The sequence below is a fragment of the Galeopterus variegatus genome, unplaced genomic scaffold (genome assembly GCF_000696425.1).
Source record: "Galeopterus variegatus unplaced genomic scaffold, G_variegatus-3.0.2 Scaffold823, whole genome shotgun sequence".
In the NCBI taxonomy this organism is placed as follows: Eukaryota; Metazoa; Chordata; class Mammalia; order Dermoptera; family Cynocephalidae; genus Galeopterus; species Galeopterus variegatus.
In genome coordinates this window covers 34,182-56,037 of record NW_007726934.1, presented here as the reverse complement: position 1 = coordinate 56,037, position 21,856 = coordinate 34,182, and the positions used below count along the sequence as shown (strand labels likewise).

Below are 21,856 nucleotides of genomic sequence, written 5' to 3'. Positions count from 1 at the left end.
CCGAGGCTTGCGATCCCGTCGCCGGTCCCCGGTCCGGTACGGGGGCAACACTGAGGGTTGCGATCCGTTGCCGGACACGGAAAAAAAGACAAAAAAAATAAAAATAAATAAAAGAGTTACTTTTATGTTATGTGAATCTCACCTCAATAAAATAAGTGAAGGTGAAATAAAGACTTTTCAGACAAAGAAAAACTGTCATCAGTAGACCTGCTTTGCAAGAAATGTTAAAAAAGTTCTTCAGAGAGAATGAAAATTGTATAGGTCAGTAAACTTGGATCTACATAAAAAAAGGAGAAGAAGGAATAAATGAAGCTAAAGTAAAATATTTTATTTTTCCTATTCTTAATTGATAAAATAGATGATGTTTTCTTCATAGTAATAAGACCAAAAATGTATTGAGTTATGTATCACATAAGTGAAATAAAAAACGACAGTGTTATAAGGGACAGGAAAGAACAATGAGAAATACTCTGTTATAAGGTAACTGCACTGCCCACAAAGCAGTACAGCTTTATTTGAAAGTGAACTTAGATTAGTAAATTTATATGGCAAATTCTAGGGCAATGACTAAAAAATATTTTGAAGGAAGTAGAACTGATATGCGAAGAGAAGCGAGAAAAATAGGATGATAAAAAGATGCTCAACTAAAACCAGAGAAGGAAAAAAAGGGGAAGATAAAGAAAGGAACAAAGAACAGGTGCAACAAATAGAAAATGGTTATAAATATTATAGATATTAATCCAACTATATCAATAATTGCTTTAAAATATGAATCATCTAAATAAACCAATTAAAATACAGTGACTATCAGCCTGACCGGCTCAGTTGGTTAAAACATGGTGTTATAACACCAAAGTCAAGGTTTTGGATCCCTGTACCAGCCAGCTGCCAATAAATAAATAAATAAATAAATAAAATACAGTGACTATCAGAGTGGATTAAAAAAACAAGACCCAACTATATGTGTCTACAAAAATCCACTTTAAATATAAAGTCACAGATAGATTAAAAGTTAATGGATGTACAAAGGTATTCCATGTGTTATGAACTGAGTTTGTCTGTCAAAATTTATATGTTGAAATCCTGATCCCCAATGTTATAGTATTAGGAGGTCGGGCCTCTGGGAGACAATTAGCTCACAAGGGTGAAGCCCTCACGAATGGGTTTAATGCCTTTATAAAAAGACATAACAGAGCTTGCTCTCTCTGCTCTCCATCAAGTGAGGATACAACGAGAAGACAGCCATCTCCAAATCAGGAGATGAGCTCTCATCACAGACCAGATCTGTTCATATTTTGCTCTTGGACTTCTCAGCCTCCAGAACTATGAGAAATGAACGTTTGTTGTGTAAGCCACCCAGTATGTGGTACTTTGTTATAGCAGCCCAAACTAAGACACCATGCTAACACTAATATAGTCAACTGATCTTTGACAAAGGATCAGAGGAAATTCATGACAGAATTCATGAAAGGCAGCCTTTTCATCAAATGGTGCTAGAACTACGGATATCCATATGCAAAAATATGAAGACAAAGACCTTACACCTTTCAAAAAATTAACTCAAGTCATATACCTAAATGTAAAATACAAAACTATAAAATTTCTAGATGATAATACAGGGGGAAATCTAGGTAACCAAGGTCTATGAAAGAAAACATGAGCAGGTTGGACTTTATTAGAAAATAGATATTCAAATAAATACATGTACACACATTCACAGCAGCACTCGTCACATTAGCCAAAAGGTGAAAACAACCCACGTATTTATCAGTGGATGAATGGATGAATAAATTGTGGTATATATATACAATGGAACATTATTTGGCTATAAAAAGGAATGAAGTATGGATACACACTACGACATGGATGAATGCTGAAAACGTTATGCTAAGTGAAAGAAACCAGACCCCAAATGTTACATATTTTATTATTCCATTTATAGTAAATATCCAGAATATAGAGACAGCAAGAAGACAGAAAGCAGACTGGTGGTTTCTAGGAGCTGACAGAAGAGGGGCGGGGAGTAACTTCTAAACAAGTACAGGGTTTCCTCTTAGGGTAATAAAAATGATTTGGAACTACACAGAGCTGGTGGTTGAACAATATCATAAATGTGCTAAATGCTACTGAGTTGTTCACTTAAAAATTGTTAATTTTAGGGCCGGCCCCGTGGTGCACTTGGGAGAGTGCGGCGCTTGGGTGCGCAGCAGCACCCCTACCATGGGTTCGGATCCTATATAGGGCTGGCCGGTGCGCTCACTGGCTGAGCGCGGTGCGGGCGACACCAAGCCAAGGGTTGTGATTCCCTTACCAGTCACACACACACAAAAAAAAAGACAAAAAAAATTTGTTAATTTTATGTTATATGAATTTTGCCTCATTGAAAAACACACAAAAAAAAAAGACAAAAAAAATTTGTTAATTTTATGTTATATGAATTTTGCCTCATTGAAAAAAAAAACAAAATTAAAAAAAAAATCTGTTCTACAAAAAGACTTTGTTAAAAGAATAAAAAGATAAGCCACAAACTGGAAGAAAACATTTCCAAAACATATTTGATTGAGGAATTATATCCACAATATACTAATGACTAGTAAAACTCAACAATAAGAAAACAGAAAATTTGGATACCTCACCAAAGAACATATACGGGTCGAAAATGAGCATATGAAAAGATGCTCAATACCATATGCAATTAGGGAACTGAAAATTAAAACTACAATGAGAAACCACTACACACCTATTAGAATGGTTAAAATCCAAAGCACTCACACCAAATGCTGATAAGGATGAGGAGCAACAGGGGCTCTCATTTATTATTGGTGGGAATGATAAAGGATATAGCCATTTTGGAAGAGAGTTTGGCAAGTTCTTACCAAGCTAAACACAGGCTTACCATATAATCCAGCAATCATGCTTCTAGTTATCTCCCCAATTGAATTGAAAACTTATGTCCACACAAAAACCTACATACTAATGTTTACAGCAGCTTTATTCTTTTTTTTTTTCTTTAAATTTTTATTTTGTCCATATACAATGTGGTTGATTATTGTGGCCCATTACCGAAACCTCCCTCCCTCCTCCCTCTCCTCCCTCCCACCCAACAATGTCCTTTCTGTTTGCTTGTCGTATCAACTTCAAGGAATTGTAGTTGTTATATCTTCTCCCCCCCCCGTTTTTTTTTTTTTGGTGTGTGTGTGTGTGTGTGTGAATTTATTTATTTTTAGCTTCCACCAGTAAGTGAGAACATGTGGTATTTCTCTTTCTGTGCCTGACTCGTTTCACTTAATACAATTCTCTCATACAGCAGCTTTATTCATAATTGCCCCAAACTGGAAGCAATCTAGATGTCTTACAATAGGTGAATGAATGAAAAAAACTGTGGTAAATCCATACAATGAATAAAAGAAATGAGTTATCAAGTCATAAAAAGACCTGGAGGAATCTTAAATACATATTGCTAAGTGAAATAGTCAATCTAAAAAGACAATGTGCTGTATGATTCCAACATATGATGTTCTAGAAAAGATAAAACTATAGAAACAGTAAAAAATACCAGTGGGCTTCCAGGGGAAGGGAGAGGGGAAGAAGATGAATGGGTGAAGAGAAATTTTTAGGATAGTGAAACTATTCTGAACGATACTCTAAGTGTGGAAACATGACAGTATCCATTTGTCAAAACCTGTGAAACTGTACAACACAAAGACTGAACTTTAATGTACTATCAACTTTAGTGAATAATGACGTATCAATATTGGTTCATCAATAGTAACAAATATACCACACTGAGGCCAAAATGTTAATTATAGGGGAACGAGGAGGACTGGAGAGGACAGGGCAGGTATATGGGAACTCTCTGTACTATTTGCCCAACTTTTCTGCATATTTAAAACTGTTCTAAAAATAAAACCTATAAAAAACACTGTGGTGTTTACATAGAGATAAAAAATAGATCAATGGAATAAATAAAGAGTCCATGCTGTGGATTGAATTGTGTCTCTCAAAGTCCATGTATCAGAAACTTAACCTCCACTGTGACAGTGTCAAGAGGGTGGGAAATCCTATTATGGTAATTGAGAGGTGAGGACTTAAAGTGGCGATTAGATTGTAAAGACCATGTCCTAGTAAATGGACTAATAAGTTGATGGTTTAATGATGGTTATGGGCATAGTTCTGAGGGCTTTAAAAGAAGGGCAAGTGAGGAGCTCTCTCTCTCTTTCTCTCTCTCTCTGTCTGTCTTGCTTCTGCCTTTCTCACAATGTGATACTTTGCTTCACTGAAGTCACCACCAAAGAAGGCCCTCATCAGATGTGTTCTCTGGACTTTGGACTTCCCAGTCTCCAAAACTTTAAGCAATAAGTATTGTTTCTTTACAAATTATCCAGTTTCAGGTATTTTGTTATAAGCAACAGAAACAGACTAACACAGTCCAGAACTAAACCAACAAATATATACACAAATGATTTTTGAAAACAGCACAAGGTAATACATTAGAGAAAAGGTAGTATTTTCAACACATGGTGCTGGAATACATATCCAAATGCTAAAACTTGTACCCATACATCACACAGTTAATATACTAACTCAAATTGGATCCAGATGTAAATTTAAACCCTAAAATTATAAAACTTCTAAAAGTAAACATAGGAAAATAATCTTTGTGATCTCGAGTTAGGCAAAGGCTTCTCACAATAAAAGAACAAACTGATAAATGAGACTTTATCAAAATCAAAACTTCTGTTCTTCAAAAGAGACTGTTAAGAGCATGAAAAGATAAACCACAGACTGGGAGAAAATCTTTGCAAAGCACATATGTCATAAACAACTTGTACCTAGAATAGATAAAATCTTCTCAAAACTCAACAATGAGGGGCCGGCCCGGTGGCGCACTGGATAGTGCGCCGCTTGGGAAGCGCGGCGGCGCTCCCGCCCGAGGGTTTGGATCCCACATACAGACCGGTTCCCGCTCACTGGCTGAGCGAGGCGCGGGAGCAACACCGAGGCTTGCAATCCCGTTGCCGGTCCCCGGTCCGGTACGGGGGCAACACTGAGGGTTGCGATCCATTGCCGGACACGGAAAAAAGACAAAAGACAAAAAAAAAAAAAAAAAACTCAACAATGAGATAAATAACCTAATTTTTAAAGTGGGCTAACAATATGAACTTCACCAAAGAAAAAATCTGGATGTCAAATAAGTTTATGTAAATATATTCAATAATATCAGTCATGAGGGAAAATACAAAGCCACGAGACTGCAATACACACACAATAAAATGAAATTAAAGTGACTGACCATACCAAATATTGACACAGATAGGGATATGGAACACTCAAACACTGTTTAAAGGTATTGCTATGGACTGAATTGTGCCACCCCAAAAATTCATATGCTGAATCCCTAAGCCCAATGTATTTGGAGATAGGGCCTCTAAAGAGGGAATTAAGGTTAAATGAGGTCATATAAAGGTGAAGTTCAAATCTAATAGGACTCGTGACCTTATAAGAAGAGGAAGAGACACCAGAGCTCTCTCTCCCAGAGCATGCACAGAGAAAAGGTCATGTGGGACAGGGTGAGAAAGCAGCTGTTTGCAAGCCCGGAAGAGAGGCCACACAAGAAACTGAATTTTCTGGCATCTTAGTCTTGGACTTCTTGCCTCCAAAACTGTCAGAAAATAAATTTGTGTTATTTAAGCCACCTGGTCTATAGTATTTTGTAATGAGAGCCCAAGCAGACTAATGCAGGTGTATATTAAAAAGGTATAACAATTTTGTAAAACACTTTGGCACTTTCTTGAAAACTTAAATATAAAACTACCATATAATACAATCATTCTACTACTAGCTATTTACCCAAGAGGTAAGGCAAGATATGTTTTTTTGTTTTTTTTTTTTTAAAAGATGACCGGTAAGGGGATCCCAACCCTTGACTTGGTGTTGTCAGCACCACGCTCAGCCAGTGAGCGAACCGGCCATCCCTATATGGGATCCGAACCCGGGGCCTTGGTGTTATCAGCACCGCACTCTCCCGAGTGAGCCACGGGCCGGCCCCAGGCAAGATATGTTTACACAAAGACATGTACAAAAATGTCCGTAGCGGCTTTATTTTTAATAGCTAAAAATTGAAAATGTCGTTTATGTCTATGAAGAAATGAATGAATATACAAACTGTGGTAAATCCATACCATAGTAGTAATGGAAAACTACTCAGTAATGAATAGGAATGAGCTATTGACACATGCAACAACACAGATGAATCTTAAAACAGTGACAAAATCTAGATTAAAAAAAGAATACATACTCCACAATTCCAGTTATATAACTCTCTAGAAAGTGCAAACAAATCTCTAGTGACAGAAAGCCAATCACTGGTTGCTTGGAGGTGGAATGCAAAGAGGGGCAGAAGAAAAGAATTACAAAGGGGCACAAGAAAATTTGGGGGAAGTGAGAAATTATGTTAACTCTCCTGATTGATGTTATGCTTTCAAGAGTATACACATATATGTCAAAATGTATCAAATTGTACATTTTTTTGTCCTTTTCCGTGTCCGGCAATGGATCGCAACCCTCAGTGTTGCCCCCGTACCGGACCGGGGACCGGCAACGGGATTGCAACCCTTGGTGTTGCTCCCGCGCCTCGCTCAGCCAGTGAGCGGGAACCGGTCTGTATGTGGGATCCAAACCCTCGGGCGGGAGCGCCGCCGCGCTTCCCAAGCGGCGCACTATCCAGTGCGCCACTGGGCCGGCCCCCAAATTGTACATTTTAAATATTTGCTGTTTATTGTATGTCAATTATACTTCAATAAAGCTATTTCAAAAAATAAGCAGAGTAACATCATGGAAAATAATGGAGTACAGGACTCCAAAAATCCATCCTTCCACTAAAGCAACAATTAAGCTGGGGGAAAAAACTGTCAAAATCAATTCTGGGGGGCTCTGAAATCTAGTCAAAATTTTACAAAAACCAGAGGAATGCTTAATGAAGAAAGATGCTGGTAAATTTTGGTAAGAGAGTGTTGTGGCATTTTAACTTACCTGCCTTACCATTCCTTACTTTCCAGCTCAATGGCAGCTGTGGGGATAGAAGCTTGTACTCCTAGTGCTGGTTGCTGATGCCAGATTGGTCAATATAGACCTTATTTTCAAATAATTGTGGTTGTATATTTTGACCTATTTGGTGCTTCCCTGCAATATCAGCTTAGGGACTTGTCTTTATTTCACCCACCTCAGAATTTTCTCAGGGCAAGAGTAGCCTCCAAGGCAGCATTTGTCAAAAGCACTTAAATGCAAATATACTAGCTGCAGCCTCCTGGGGCAAGGTATAACACATGGGACAAACAGCAGAGAGAACCAAAAGCCTGAGAAAGAGGCTGGGGAAGGAGATACATCGGAGAAATGACTGCATTTATTATTCACCAAAGCCAAGATATGGAATCAACCCAAGAGTCCATCAACAGATGAATGGATAAAGAAAATGTGCTATATATACAAGGGTACGTCAAAAAGTTCATGGAAAGATGCGTATTATTTTTTAGCTTTATTTTCCCATGAACTTTTTGAAGTACCCTCGTACACAATGTAATATTATTCAGACTTTACAAAGATGGAAATCTTGTCATTTTCAAAAACATGGATAAATTTGGAGGACATTGTCCTAAGTGAAATAAGACAGGCACAGAAAAACAAATACTGCATTATTTCACTTATATGTGAAATTTTTAAAAGTTGAATTCATAGAAGCAGAGAGTAGAATGGTCATTACCAAGGGCTTGCAGGAAGGAGTGTGATTGGTCAAAGGATACAAAATTTCAGTTAGATAGAAGAAATAAGTTCAACAGATCTATTGTATAACATGGTGACTATAATTAATAACAACGTACTGTATAGCTGAAAATCACTCAGAGATTTTAAGTGTTCTCACCACAAAAAATGTTAAGTATGTGAGGAAATGAATATGTGAACTAGCTTGACTTAGCCATTCCACAATGTACACATATATCAAAACATGTTGTACACCATAAATGTATGCAATTTTCATTTCTCAATTTAAAAAATAAATAAATAAGAAAAGTGCCTGTGTATACTAGGGTATCTAGAAGACCACGTACATGTCCAGAGTAGGACATACATTTAGAAAAGGTATATACTTTCACCTCCGTTTGACCTTTCGGTTTCATGCAAACAGGAAGTGAAGGTTAAGGCAGAGTTCTAAATGACCCTAGCTAAAAATTGAAGGAATGCCCCAACACAGAGCCAATATGCAAAGAGCAGGAGAGGTTTTTGTTTGTTTTTATACCAGACATTTAAGGAATTCTCTGTACACACACGAGCTCACCACTAAAGTAATGGAAGGAAACTTCAGTGACCATACAGAGCAAAGAATACAGTCTTTAAAAAAATAGTTTACAAATGGAAGATCCAAACAGATCCATAACTAGTAAGGAGATTTAATCAATGATGGAAAACCTTCCAACAAAGAAAAGCCCAGGACTAGATGGCTTCATTGGTAAATTCTATCAAGTATTCAAAAAATAATTAAACACCCAGTACTCCTCAAGCTATTCCAAAAAATTGAATAGGAGGGAACACTTTTTTTTTTTTTTGACCAGTAAGGGGATCACAACCCTCGGCATGGTGCAGTCTGCACCACACTCAACCAGTGAGTGCACCAGCCATCCCTATATAGGATCTGAATCCGCGGCCTTGGCACTACCAGCACCGCACTCTCCTGAGTGAGCCACAGGGGCTGGCCCAGGAAGGAACACTTTTAAATTCATTCTATGAGGCCAGTATTATCCTGACACCAAAGCCAGACAAAGATACTACAAGAAAACAACAGACCAAAATCCCTAATAAATACTGATGCAAAAATCCTCAAAAAAATAGTAGCAAACCAGATTCAACAGCACACTGAAGGGATTATACACCATAACCAAACAGGATTTATTCTTGGAATGCAAGGATGGTTCAACATACAAAAATATCAATCCATGTTATACACCACATTAACAGAAGGGGAAAAAACTACGTGATCATCTCAATTAATGCAGAAAAAGCATTTGACAAAATTCAACACCGTTTTATGACAAAAATTTTTTTTTTTTCCTTTTTTTTGTCTTTTTTCATGACTGGCAACGGGATCGCAACCCTCGGCGCTGCGCCCGCACCTCGCTCAGCCAGTGAGCGGCCGGTCTGTATGTGGGATCCGAACCCTCGGCGGGAGCGCCACCACGCTCCCAAGCGGCGCACTGTAGCAGTGCGCCACTGGGCCGGCCCTATGACAAAAATTTTTAAAAAACTATAAATGGAAGGAAACTACCACAACATAATAAAGGCCATATATGAAAAGCCCACAGATAACATCATACTCAATGGTGAAAAACTAAAAGCTTTTCTTCTAAGTTAAGGAATGAGGCAAGGATGCCTGCTTTTGCCACTTCTACTCAACATAGCACTAGAAGTCCTAGCTAGAATATTAGACAAGAAGAAAAAACAAAAGATAACCAAACTGGAAAAGAAGACATAAAATTATCTGTTCACAGATGACATGATCTTATATGTAGAAAACCCTAAATATTACACACACACGAAAAACTGTTAGAACTAATAAATTATTCAGCAAAGTAGCCAGATACAAAATCAACACTCAAAAATCAGTTGCATTTCTATATACTAACACTGAACCATCCAAAAAAGAAATTAAAAAAGTAATTCCATTTATGATATCATTAAAAAGAATACTTAGGAATAAACCTGACCAAGCAGTCAAAAGACTTGTACACTGAAAACTGCAAAACATTGCTAAAAGAAATTGAAGAAGACACCAATAAATGCAAAGACAACCATGTTCATGGACTGGAAGACTTACTATTATCAAGATATCAATACTACCCTAAGTGACCTATGGATTCAGTGCAATCCCTATCAAAATCCCCAAAACATTTGTTTTGCAGAAATAGAAAACTCCATAGTAAAATTCATATGGAATCTCAAGGGGTCCCAAATAGCCAAAACAATCTTGAAAAAAAAGAACAAACTTGGAGGACTCACACTTCTTGGTTTCAAAACTTACTACAAAGCAATAGCAATCAAAACAGTGAGGTATTGGCATAAAGATAGAAATATAGACCTAATGGATCAGGATAGAGAGCCCAGAAATGAACCCTCACATAAAAGCAGTCTTCAAAAAGTTTATGTAAAAATTTGTATTATCTTTAATTCAATTTTTCTTTCTTTTTTTTTTTAAAGATGATCGGTAAGGGGATCTTAACCCTTGACTTGGTGTTGTCAACACCGTGCTCACCCAGTGAGCAACCGGCCATCCCTATATGGGATCCGAGCCCATGGCCTTGGTTTTATCAGCACCACACTCTCCCGAGTGAGCCACAGGCTGGCCCTTTAATTCAATTTTTCAATGAATTTTTTTAAGTACCCTTGTATATGGTCATATGTTTTCAACAAGGGTGCCAAAACCATTAAATGGAGAAAGGACACTCTTTTCAACAGATAGTACTGGGGAAACTTGATATCCACATGCAAAAGAATGAAGCTGGACCCTGACCTTACATTATATACAAAAATTAACTCAAAATAGATCAAAGACCTAAAACTAGAAAACTCTTAAAAGAAAACATGGAATAAAAGCTTCATGACATTGGATGTGGCAATAATTTCTTGGATAAGACATCAACACCACAAGCAACAAAAGAAAAAACAGGGAAATTGGACTACATCAAAGTTTTAAAAGCTTCTGTGCAACAAAGGACACAATCAACAGATTGAAAAAGCAACCTATGGAATGGGAGAAAATATTTGCAAATTGTATGTCTGATAAGGGGTTAATATACAGACTATATGAAGAATTCCTACAGCTCAACAACAAAAAACAGCCTGATTTAAAAATGGCCAAAGACTTGAACAGACATTTCAAAGAAGATACACAAATGGCCAATAAGCACAAGATGCTCAACAGCACTAATCGTAAGGGAAATGCAAATTGAAACTGTAACGAAATACCACTTTACATCCATTAGGATGGCTACTATAAAAAAAAAAAAAAACAAGAAAAGAAATCAACAAGCATTGGTATGGATGTAGAGAAACTGCAAACCTATGCATTGCTGATAGAAATTTAAAATGATGTAGCTGCTATAGAAAACAGTATGGTGGGCCGGCCTGTGGCTCACTCGGGAGAGTGCGGTGCTGATAACACCAAGGCCCCGGGTTCGGATCCCACATAGGGATGGCCGGTTCGCTCACTGGCTGAGCATGGTGCTGACTACACCAAGTCAAGGGTTAAGATCCCCTTACCGGTCATCTTTTAAAAAAAAAAAAAAAGAAAAGAAAACAGTATGGTGGTTCCTTGAAAAATTGAACAGAATTCCCATGTGATCCAGTAATTCCACGTCTGTGTATATACACAAAAGAATTGAAAACAGGGGCTCAAACAGATATTTGAACATCAATATTTATAACAGCGTTAGTCGCAATATACAAAAAATGGAAGCATCCCAAGTATCCATTGACACTTGAATGGATAAACAAAATCTGGTATGTGCATACAATAAAATGTAATTCAGACATGAAAAGGAATGCAATTCTGACATATGGTACAACATGGATGAACCATAAAGACGTTATGTTAAGTGAAATAAACCAGACACAATAGGACAAATATTATATAATTCCACTAATATGAGGTACCTATAGTAGTCAAATTCATAGAGACAAAAGTAGAACAGTCGTTATCAGGGGCTGGGAGTAGGGGGGTAATGGGAAGTTATTGTTTAATGGGTACAGAGTTTCAGTTTGGGATGATGAAAAAGTTCTGGAGATGAATAATGGTGATGGTTGCGCAACAATGAATGTTCAGTGCTAATGAACAGTACACCTAAAAATGGTGAAGATTGTAAGTCTTATGTAATGTATTTTTAACACAATTAAAATTAAGTGGTTAAAATGGTAAATTTTATGTTATGAATATTTTACCACAATTTTTAAGAATAAAACAAAGAAACAAAATAAGTTAGTGTGTTTAATCCCTCTCCAGCCCACCCTCCTGTTGATTACAAACAAGAACACTGGGAAAAATATAAAAAACTACTTGAGGACTCTGAAAAGTAAACAAAAACAGGTGGATTGTGGAAGGGAGTCAAAATGAACTGCACAGAATTGTTTCCCGAAGTTTTTTGCCCCTTCTCTCTCAAGCATGTACCCAAGCATCTCTCAAGCATCTCTCATGATGCTGCTCAATAAAGGCATCTAAAACTCTGATAGAAATGTATCTTCAGGCCACAGAAATCAGAAAAGGACCCCCTTTCAGCAGGCAAGTATGCAGGGAATCCCAGAAGTGAGAGAGCCAGGAAAGGGGTTGCCTTAATTCCTGTATGATCCATACAAGTCTCAGCCTAACTTCTCTACCATGCATATGCACGACAATCCCAAATCAGCATAGCCAAGGATTAGAGAATCAGACTGAGATTTGAACCACTGCCCACAGATGATGAGACAAAATTTATATTCTAATCCTAATCAGGTTGATTGCCTGCTAAACAAAAGCATTAGCAATCTCCAAAAAGTTATAAAAGGACCCAGAGTCTATGCAACATAGTATTCACAACATCTAAGACACAACCCTTAATTAATTGACATACAAAGACCAGGAAAATGTGACCCATTCTCATGGGAAAAAACAATCAATAGACACTAGCCTAGAAATGAGCCAGATATTGGAAATATCCAAAAAATATTTTTAAAAGTAGCTATTGTAATACATACACTCCATGAGGTAAAGGCAAACACATCTGAAATGATTTTAGGGGGTGATGGAAATAGGAATTTTTTGTTATCTTGATTTGTGGTGATGATTTCCTGGGAGTATACATATGTCAAAACAGATCAAATTGTACACCTTAAATATATGTAGTTTATTGTAGATGTAAAAAACAAAGTAACATTATATATCAATAAAGATGTAAAAAACAAAGTAACATTATATATCAATAAAGATGTAAAAAACAAAATAATATTATTCACATTTGTACCAAGCATAAGTAAATGTTATCAGTGGCCATTTTATAATTAGAAGATTGACATTCAGAAAGATTAAGTACTTGCCCAACATCACAAAGTTAATCAGGTCCAGGATTCTTATGCAGATTATTTTTATTTCAAAAACTATAGTATTATTTCCTTATCTGAGAAAGCACACATCCTTTACTCTATTTAATTTATGAGGCTGTCAGAAGGGTTGAACAAAGTATGTCACAAAGACATATTAAACTTATGAGATAGATAACCTATTAGTGCATAGATTTTATATCACAAATTACATGTTATTACTTTCCTACTAAATTGAAAAAAAAATTCCCCTCTAGTAACAAATTCCAGAGGAAATATCCAGCAGTAAGCATAGACTGCATTTTAACCTCTACTTTTCTCATTTTGAAAGTCTCATAAATAGAGAAGAAGCATTATATACTGATGATACTATGTGAGTTAATCCATTGACAAAATTCATGAAAGGTATATAATCCATTATAATTGTCTGTAGTATTTTCAAAACCCAGTGTTTATTTGATTCCTATAATACAAAACCATGCAGTCATTTCAAAAGATGTTGTAGAAGAATGTTTCATTACATAGAAATATGGTCACAATATATTGAATAATAAAAGCAGATTATAAAAAGTGTTTATGTATTATTTTGTTTGTTTTAAAATATACACTCACATAGAAAGATTGGAAGAATTATAATATATATAAAATATTAAAAAGTAATTATGTGTGGGTGATTTTAATTGTCGTTTTGCTTCTCTGAATTTTCCAAATTTTCTATAATAAGTAGTGTTTTTTAATATGAAAAATGATAAAACCTATTATTTCAAAGTGTAACAATAAACAAATGGGTCTCCACTTCTCAGGATGTATCATTTTGCTTTCTCTTTAGATCTGAGTGTGCCTTTCTTGCAAGGTGCAGTCACAGTCTAGTAGCACTTACCTGTCCAACTGCTTGCAGGTTATAGCAGATGATGTCCTTACTGGCTGCTGAAGTTCCATAGAGAAGTGCCTCAGTGAGCCAGCAAATTCCCAGAAGCAGGTCACAGAAGCTCAGATAAAAGAGTGGCCTTATCTGTCAAAGCAACAAAATATTCATTTCATAAGTGATATAGCTAGGAGAATACACCAATCGATTATTTTTACATTTTATGTTTCTAGTTGAAAATTGGGCATCATTTTTCCAAGGCCTCTGCCATTAGTTGACTGTGGGGAATGTAAAGGAAAACTCCAGATAGGAAGGAATCTGTAATCACAGCTATCCCAACTTTCCTGGAATCAGAGTACGGACGGATGGATTAGCACTGGATCTTCTTACTCATAGGGACACTCCTTTCTCAGATATAGGGTCAAATGACAGATGAGAAATTTTGTGGTGGAGACACACCACAAACAGACAATTGAGAGTACTCTAGTTGCACAGCCAACATCTTCTAAAATAGGAAATGAGATTATCTGCTGAGTATTTAGGGATGCAGTCAAGGGCTTGAAGAAAATAAAAACAGGTTTTTACAACAATAACAAAAAGTCGGGGTGAGGAAAATCATTAGTATGAATTACATATGTTGCCTTTCAATTTTTGGACATGTTGGTGAAGTCTGTCCTCTTACTTTCTAGTATCCTTCTCCTTTTGGTCTCCCCATTCCTGCTTATCTAAAAACATTTTTGGTCCTTCTATGAAGAAAATCATAAAGTGCTCATTGAGAGACACTAAAAAAGATCAGTAAATAAATATGTCATGCTCATGGATTGTAAGATGCAATATTATCAAAATGTCAGTTCTCCCTAAATTGATCTATAGATTAAATGCAATCTTAATTAAATCACAACTGATTTTTCTGTAAACTTGACAAGCTGACTCTAAATCTGATGTAGAAATACAAAATATAAAGATAATTAAGACACTCTTGAAGAAAAAGGAGGAGAACTTGCCCTGCCACATCTTGAGATTTAATATAAAGCTAGAGTACATATACTGTGGTACTAACACAAAGATGGGCAAACAGATGAATAAAATGGAATAGAGAGCCCAAAATGAACCCAAGAATATATACAGACCTTTGATATATGATAAAGATGGCTTTTTCAATTGGTGGAAAAAGGGTAATCTTTTCAAAATATGATGCTATCCATATGGGAAAAAAATGAAATTGGATCCCTACTTTATACTTCATACTACCCTCAAAATTCAGTTCCAGGTGGTTTAAAGACCTAAATGTAAAAGGCAAAATCTAGAAGCCTTTTTTAGGTAATACAGGAGTCTCCAACTTCTTGCTAGGAAAAGTTTCCCTAAACAAAACACACAAAGCTCTAAAAGAAATAATGGAAACATTCACCCACATTAAAATGAAAAAAAAAAAACCCAAAACCAAAAACAGTCTGTAAAAAACAACATAAAGAAAGTGAAAGAGGCCGGCCCGGTGGTGCACTGCTATAGTGCGCCGCTTGGGAAGCGCGGTGGCGCTCCCGCCGAGGGTTCGGATCCCACATACAGACCGGCCGCTCACTGGCTGAGCGAGGGGCGGGAGCAACACCGAGGGTTGCGATCCCATGGCCGGTCCCGGTCCGGTACGGGCGCGACACTGAGGGTTGCGATCCGTTGCCGGTCATGAAAAAAGACAAAAAGGAAAAAAAAAAAAAAAAAAGAAAGTGAAAGGACATGTCACAAATGCAGAGAAGATATTTTTAACACATATAACTGACAAAGGACCAGTATCCAACCTATATTTAAAAAAAAAATTAAAAAGCAATAAGGAAACCCTACAGAAAAACGGGCAAAAGAACTTAACAAGGGGCTGGCTGGTTAGCTCCGTTGGTTAGAGCTCAGCCTTGTAACACTGAGGTCAAGGGTTTAGTTCTCTGTACTGGCCAGCAGCCAAAAAAAACAGAACAAAAGAGGAAATCTAAATGGCCATAGCCATATGAAAATATGCCTGACTTCATTAGTAACCAAGGGAATTAAAATTAAAACCATAATAAGAAAAAAATTACACACCCATTGCAAAAATTTTAAAAGTCTGACAATATCAAATACTAACGGGAACACAAAACAATGGGACATTTCATAAACTTCTGGTGAAATCATCTGGAAAGAGTTTGGCATTTATCTAGAAGATGTACAAATCCTATGAAAATTCTGATAGGTAAACACACTAGATATATTCAAGCATTTGTGCACTACAAGACATGTACAAGAATGTTTACAGCAATATACTGAAACAATATATTATACCCTACAAATATGTATGTGTTGAAATATTTCGAATTAAAAAATGAGTACTTATACCAGCATAGATAAGTAAATAAATTGTGGTATATTCATACTATAGAATGCTAAACATCAATGAAAATGAAATAAACTAGAGCTATACACAACATGGTAAAATATCAATAATATTGAGGAATATAAGCAAGTCACAAAACAATAAATACCAAAAATACATATAGTATCATTCCATTTGTGTCAAGTTCAAAAACAAGCAAAACTAAATCATTTAGAGGTACATACTAGTACATTACTAGTAAACTGTATGTAAAAGCAAAAAAAAAATGTTTATCACAAAAATCTAGATAATGGTTACCCCTACAGGTGCGGTAGAGAGTTGCAATTAGGAAGAACTGCAATAGGTATATCTGGGGGTGCAAAATGTTCTATTTCTTGTCACTAGTGTTTGTTTATAATCGTTCTTTAAACAGTACATACATGTTTCATGCATTGTAGTTCATATCTGATATAAATTACAATAAAAATACATTTAAAAATTTTTAAGTCCTCATCAGATACTACCTAATATAAAACTAATCTCCCCTCCTGTACAAATGGGAATTTTTCTCCTATCTTTCCTCCAAACAAGAGGAAAGTTAAGATGCTCATACCTTGCTAATATGGTCAAGTTGCCTTGGCTAACAAACATAAATGAGTGAAATAATGTATAACAAACACAATTTAAAGTGTAAAGTATTTAATAAATATCAGATATTATTATTTTAACCATATATAGCTTTTAATCTGGGTAAGCCTGCTAAAATTCCAGCCAGATGGGACATTTATATATTTTACTATGACCTATCACAAGTTTATAACTTATCAATAACTATGTTGAAGGAAATACAAAGAAATTTTGCTTCCATGCAGAATAAGGTGGAATAAACACTGTATAAACAGTATGAGTTTTCCCTAGGGAAGTTCTGGGTCCAGGTCTATCCTGGTGAAGTGAAAGACCTAAAACAAGTCATATTAGCAGTCTTCTAAAATACTGCTTCTTAATATTTCTATTTAAGTGAAATCAAGTCACAAAGAATATCAAAAGTTATCTGCATGGGAAAATGAAGTCACACAAGTGCAATGAAGTACATCTGCCTCAATTTTTTTTAACATTGGCTGGCCTGGCCACTTTCTTCTCCCTTCATATTGACTCTCTGCATCACTGTCTAACCAACTAGACCTATAAAATATTTCCCACAGATTTCTCAAATTTACTATCATTATTTTTAATAGGTCATTTTTGTCATTTTCAGATAATAACCTTCCCTGTATTTCTGCTGTTAATATTTTTTTTTTTTCGAGGGTTGGCTCGTTAGCTCAGTTGTTTAGAATGTGATATGATAGGGCCGGCCCGTGGCTCACTCGGGAGAGTGCGGTGCTAATAACACCAAGGCCACAGGTTCGGATCCCATATAGGGATGGCCGGTTTGCTCACTGGGTGAGCATGGTGCTGACAACACCAAGTCAAGGGTTAAGATCCCCTTACCAGTCATCTTTTTTTTTTTTTCCTTTTTGTCTTTTTCTCGTGACCGGTAACGGGATCGCAACCCTCGGTGTTGCGCCCATACCGCAACCGGCAACGGGATCGCAACCCTCGGTGTTGCGCCTGTACCGCAACCGGCAACGGGATCGCAACCCTCGGTGCCGCGCCCGCACTGTGCTCAACCAGTGAGTGGACCGGTCTCTATATGGGATCTGAACCCTCGGCGGGAGCGCCTCCACACTCCCAAGCGCCGCACTCTACCGAGTGCGCCACCGGGCCGGCCCTTACCCGTCATCTTTTTAAAAAAAAAAAGAATGTGATATGATAACCACTGTGGACCAGAGTCCAATCCTGGTTACCTGCCAGCCGCCAAAAACAACCAACCAAAACATGTTCTTTGATGAAGAAATAAAAGGAAAACAGTAGAGTACAGCTGATATTTTTAACCTGGAAAAATTGGAATCTTTCCTCAGTCAAGAAAATAGAATGTGTAGGAACCACTTAACTGAGTGATTGCTAAGATCCTCTAGGCTCTGGTCATGTGAAACATGTGAGAACTGAAGCCAGAGAAACTAAAGATCACATCTAACTCAAAGTAGACCCTACATCTTTATGAAGCCCTAACCCACTCTCATGCTATCGAGTCACCTTAGAGCAGTGGTTTTCAATCAGGAATGATTTTGTACACCTGCCTCCCTTCCTCCAACTCAGCGACATTTGGCAATGTTTGAAGATATATTTGGTTGTCAAAACTGCAGAGGGGAGGTTTTGCTATTAGAATTTAATGGACAAAGCCTGTGAAATGTGCAGGACAACCCCTACAAAAATAATTATCTAGCTCAAAAGTTCAATAGTGCTGAAGTTGGAGATCTGAATCAAAGGAAGATGTTTGGCCTAATATTACTTTAACAGGCAATGATGATACAGCATCAAGACTTCTACTTTTGAGTTTTACTTATGTAGTCACATTCCACCTCAAACTTCAAAATTCTCTTTTCATTAGGCAGTATATTTCAGAGGTTTAAAAAGCATATGTGGGGAGAGGCTTTGGAATAAAGTAGTATGCACTCAAATTCTAATTCTAACACTTACTAGCTTTAAGACCTTAGGAAAGTCCCTCACTCTTATTAGGATTCCATTTCTTTGTCTACAACATCAAACTGATAATATCTACTTCAATGTTATTTTAAGGATTAAATGAAAAATGTATTTAAAGCACTAAGCACATGTCTAGAATAAATAGTAAAAATTTTGTTTAATTTGGAGGGGGTTGTAGTTAAGAGTATAGATTTTTGAAAATCCCTGTTCTGCTACTTACCATGTAACTTGAACAAGTTATTTCCTACTCTGAGTCTCAATTTCCGCATCTGTGAAATGGGCCTATACCATTCTTCTCATAAGAGAGAAGATACTTAATGAGATAAAGTATGTAAAACACTCAGCATTGTTGGAACATAGTAAGTGCTCTACACACAGAAGCTATTTTTTTTATTATTAAAGTGGGTCTAGGGCTGGCCGGTTAGCTCAGTTAGTTACAGCTGATAATACCAAGGTCCTGGGTTTGATCCCTGTACCAAACCAGCCACCAAAATAAAATAAATAAATAAATAGATAAGATAAGATAAGATATGATAAATAAATAATGAAGTGGGTCCAATAAAATCCAGTGGCATTTTCTACATACAAAAGCTTTCCCACATACATGTCCTGAAGTATATTTTGCCTAATTTTGTGCCATTTGGCTGATTAGAGAAACTGTTGTTACATTTCTCTAAAAATCTTTACTGAGCTAGCAAATATATCACTCTCCCTAGTGCTCGATAAATTAGGACGGTTTTTACCTTGATATTTTTGGTATGAATAGTTTAACAAAGGATGTATGAGGTATTTCAGAAAGTTTGTGGAAAAATGGAATTAAAAGATAATACAAAACTTTCCATGAACTTTTTGATGACCCCTCGTAGCTATATTCTGTTTTCACCATTAATTGTAATTGCTTTGAAGGCCAGAGCAACAAAACAAGTATCTTTCATATGGCGAAGTCTTTAAACTATCTTCTAGCCTCACTAACAATTTTATGAAAGTATCAAAATCAGAAAGCTCACCTACAGGCAAGACCCTGACACGCTTAGAGTGAATATAGGCTTCAGACAACACTTTCTGTTCCTTAACCTTAATCATTAATACATACTAACGAAATAGACATTTAGTAATTAATCTCTCAGAATTCAAAGTTATAATTAAAATAATCACCTAGAAGAAAAGGGAGCCCTGTTGACAGTGCCTAAAATACCTCACTATATCATAATGACAAATTTGCTAGTATCTAATTCATAGAATTGTTCTGTGAATTACAGGTAACACCTCTCTGTTATTTATTTCAAAGGCTAAGTCACTAAAAGTTCAAATCCAACACAAAGAGAAATTGCTTACCTCTGGAGATTTCTGTATATTCTGGAATACAGCATAGGCAATGAGTGAACTTGAACCTATAACACTGAGAGACATAGAAAATGATCATTAAAACAAAAAAAATTTTGCTATTGATTTTTGTTGTTGTTTCTTTAGTTTGACACAATTCATGTAAAATAAATTGCAGGGCCGGCCTGTGGCTCACTCGGTAGAGTGCGGTGCTGATAACACCAAGGCCACGGGTTCGGATCCCATATAGGGATGGCCGGTTCGCTCACTGGCTGAGCGTGGTGCTGACAACACCAAGTCAAGGGTTAAGATCCCCTTACCGGTCATCTATAAAAAAAATAAAATAAAATAAAATAAATTGCACATAATTTTAAAAAATATGGAACACTTCACAAATTTGCATGTCATCCTTGTCTCTCTCTCTCTCTCTTTTTTTTTTTTTTAAAAAAAGATGACCGGTAAGGGGATCTTAACCCTTGACTTGGTGTTGTCAGCACCACACTCACCCAGTGAGCAAACTGGCCATCCCTATATGGGATCCGAACCTGTGGCCATGGTGTTATCAGCACCGCACTCTCCCGAGTGAGCCACAGGCCGGTCCCTGCATGTCATCCTTGTACAGGGACTATGCCAATCTTCTCTGTGTCATCCCAATTTTTATAATATGTCCTGCTGAAGTGAGCACTTAACTATTGATTTTGCAGTGAATCCTGCTGATCAGGTTGTCCACTGATTTTCATATGTTATTCCTCAATCTGTTTTGTTGTTGCTATTGTTGTTGATGTTATTACATTTTATTATTCAGAAAATATTGACATGGTAAAGAATATCATTTCTTTCTAACTAAAGAATAAAAGCAAATCCCCAGGGGAAAAACTGCATAATTCTCCAGTTTTTCTTTTCCTAGTTTAGACAGTCATATTATACGAGATTAAATAAACATACCTCAGAGTAGCCATGACAAATTGTATCCACTGTATTGCAGAAAAAACCTAAGTAACACAAGGAAGAGAGAATAAAATTAAACCTTTTACACTTAATATTCAACCCAACTCCAATTTCACTGTTTATTAACTATCTGTACAGCACAAATTCTTCTTCAAAGTCTAATCAAAACATACTAGGAGTCTGATAATGAGAGAGAAGGTTGAAAAAGCCCCTGAAAGGGCAGGGCACGGCGACTCCTTTTTTCCTCTCTTACTTCCACTTCTCCGGGAAACAGTAAGATAAAAATAGAGAGGTGGGTAGAAAATGACTGAATGAAAAAATAATGTTGAATGAGGAAATTAATAAAGGGAAGAATAAAATGGAGAAGAGGTAGGAAAAGTTAAATTTTGAGAGAGAACAGATGTGTGGAAAGAATGGGTAACAGGAAAGGCAAACAAATACCGAACAGAGTTCACTAACAGACAGCTAGAAAAGAGAGAGAAAAAACAGAATAGTAAACAATAGAGAAATAGAAGAAAAGTTAGTGGTATGGAGAGACATACTGAGTAGAAAATACATAACAGGTAAGAAGAAAGGGGGAGCAAAAAAAGAAGGACAGCTTCTGATCTTACCGAGTCCCAGCTGTCCTCCAGAATGCCAGCCTCCAGTGGGAAGGCCATAGAGACTTCCAGTCCAGCTACTCTTAA

General features: G+C 36.7%; 1 protein-coding gene across 1 annotated transcript in view; it reads right to left on the bottom strand.

The window, feature by feature from the left end:
* The window catches only part of TMEM116 (transmembrane protein 116), an 80,945-nt gene extending 59,089 nt beyond the window's left edge, over positions 1–21,856 (bottom strand). Inside the window, exons 1-4 of the mRNA XM_008572703.1 lie at positions 21,782–21,856; positions 21,168–21,214; positions 20,235–20,298; positions 13,997–14,128 (exon numbers count right to left, since the gene is read on the bottom strand). Of these exons, the coding sequence (XP_008570925.1) occupies positions 13,997–14,128; positions 20,235–20,298; positions 21,168–21,214; positions 21,782–21,829 (291 nt within the window). The 5' untranslated portion in view covers positions 21,830–21,856. The remainder of the gene's footprint in view (positions 1–13,996; positions 14,129–20,234; positions 20,299–21,167; positions 21,215–21,781) is intronic.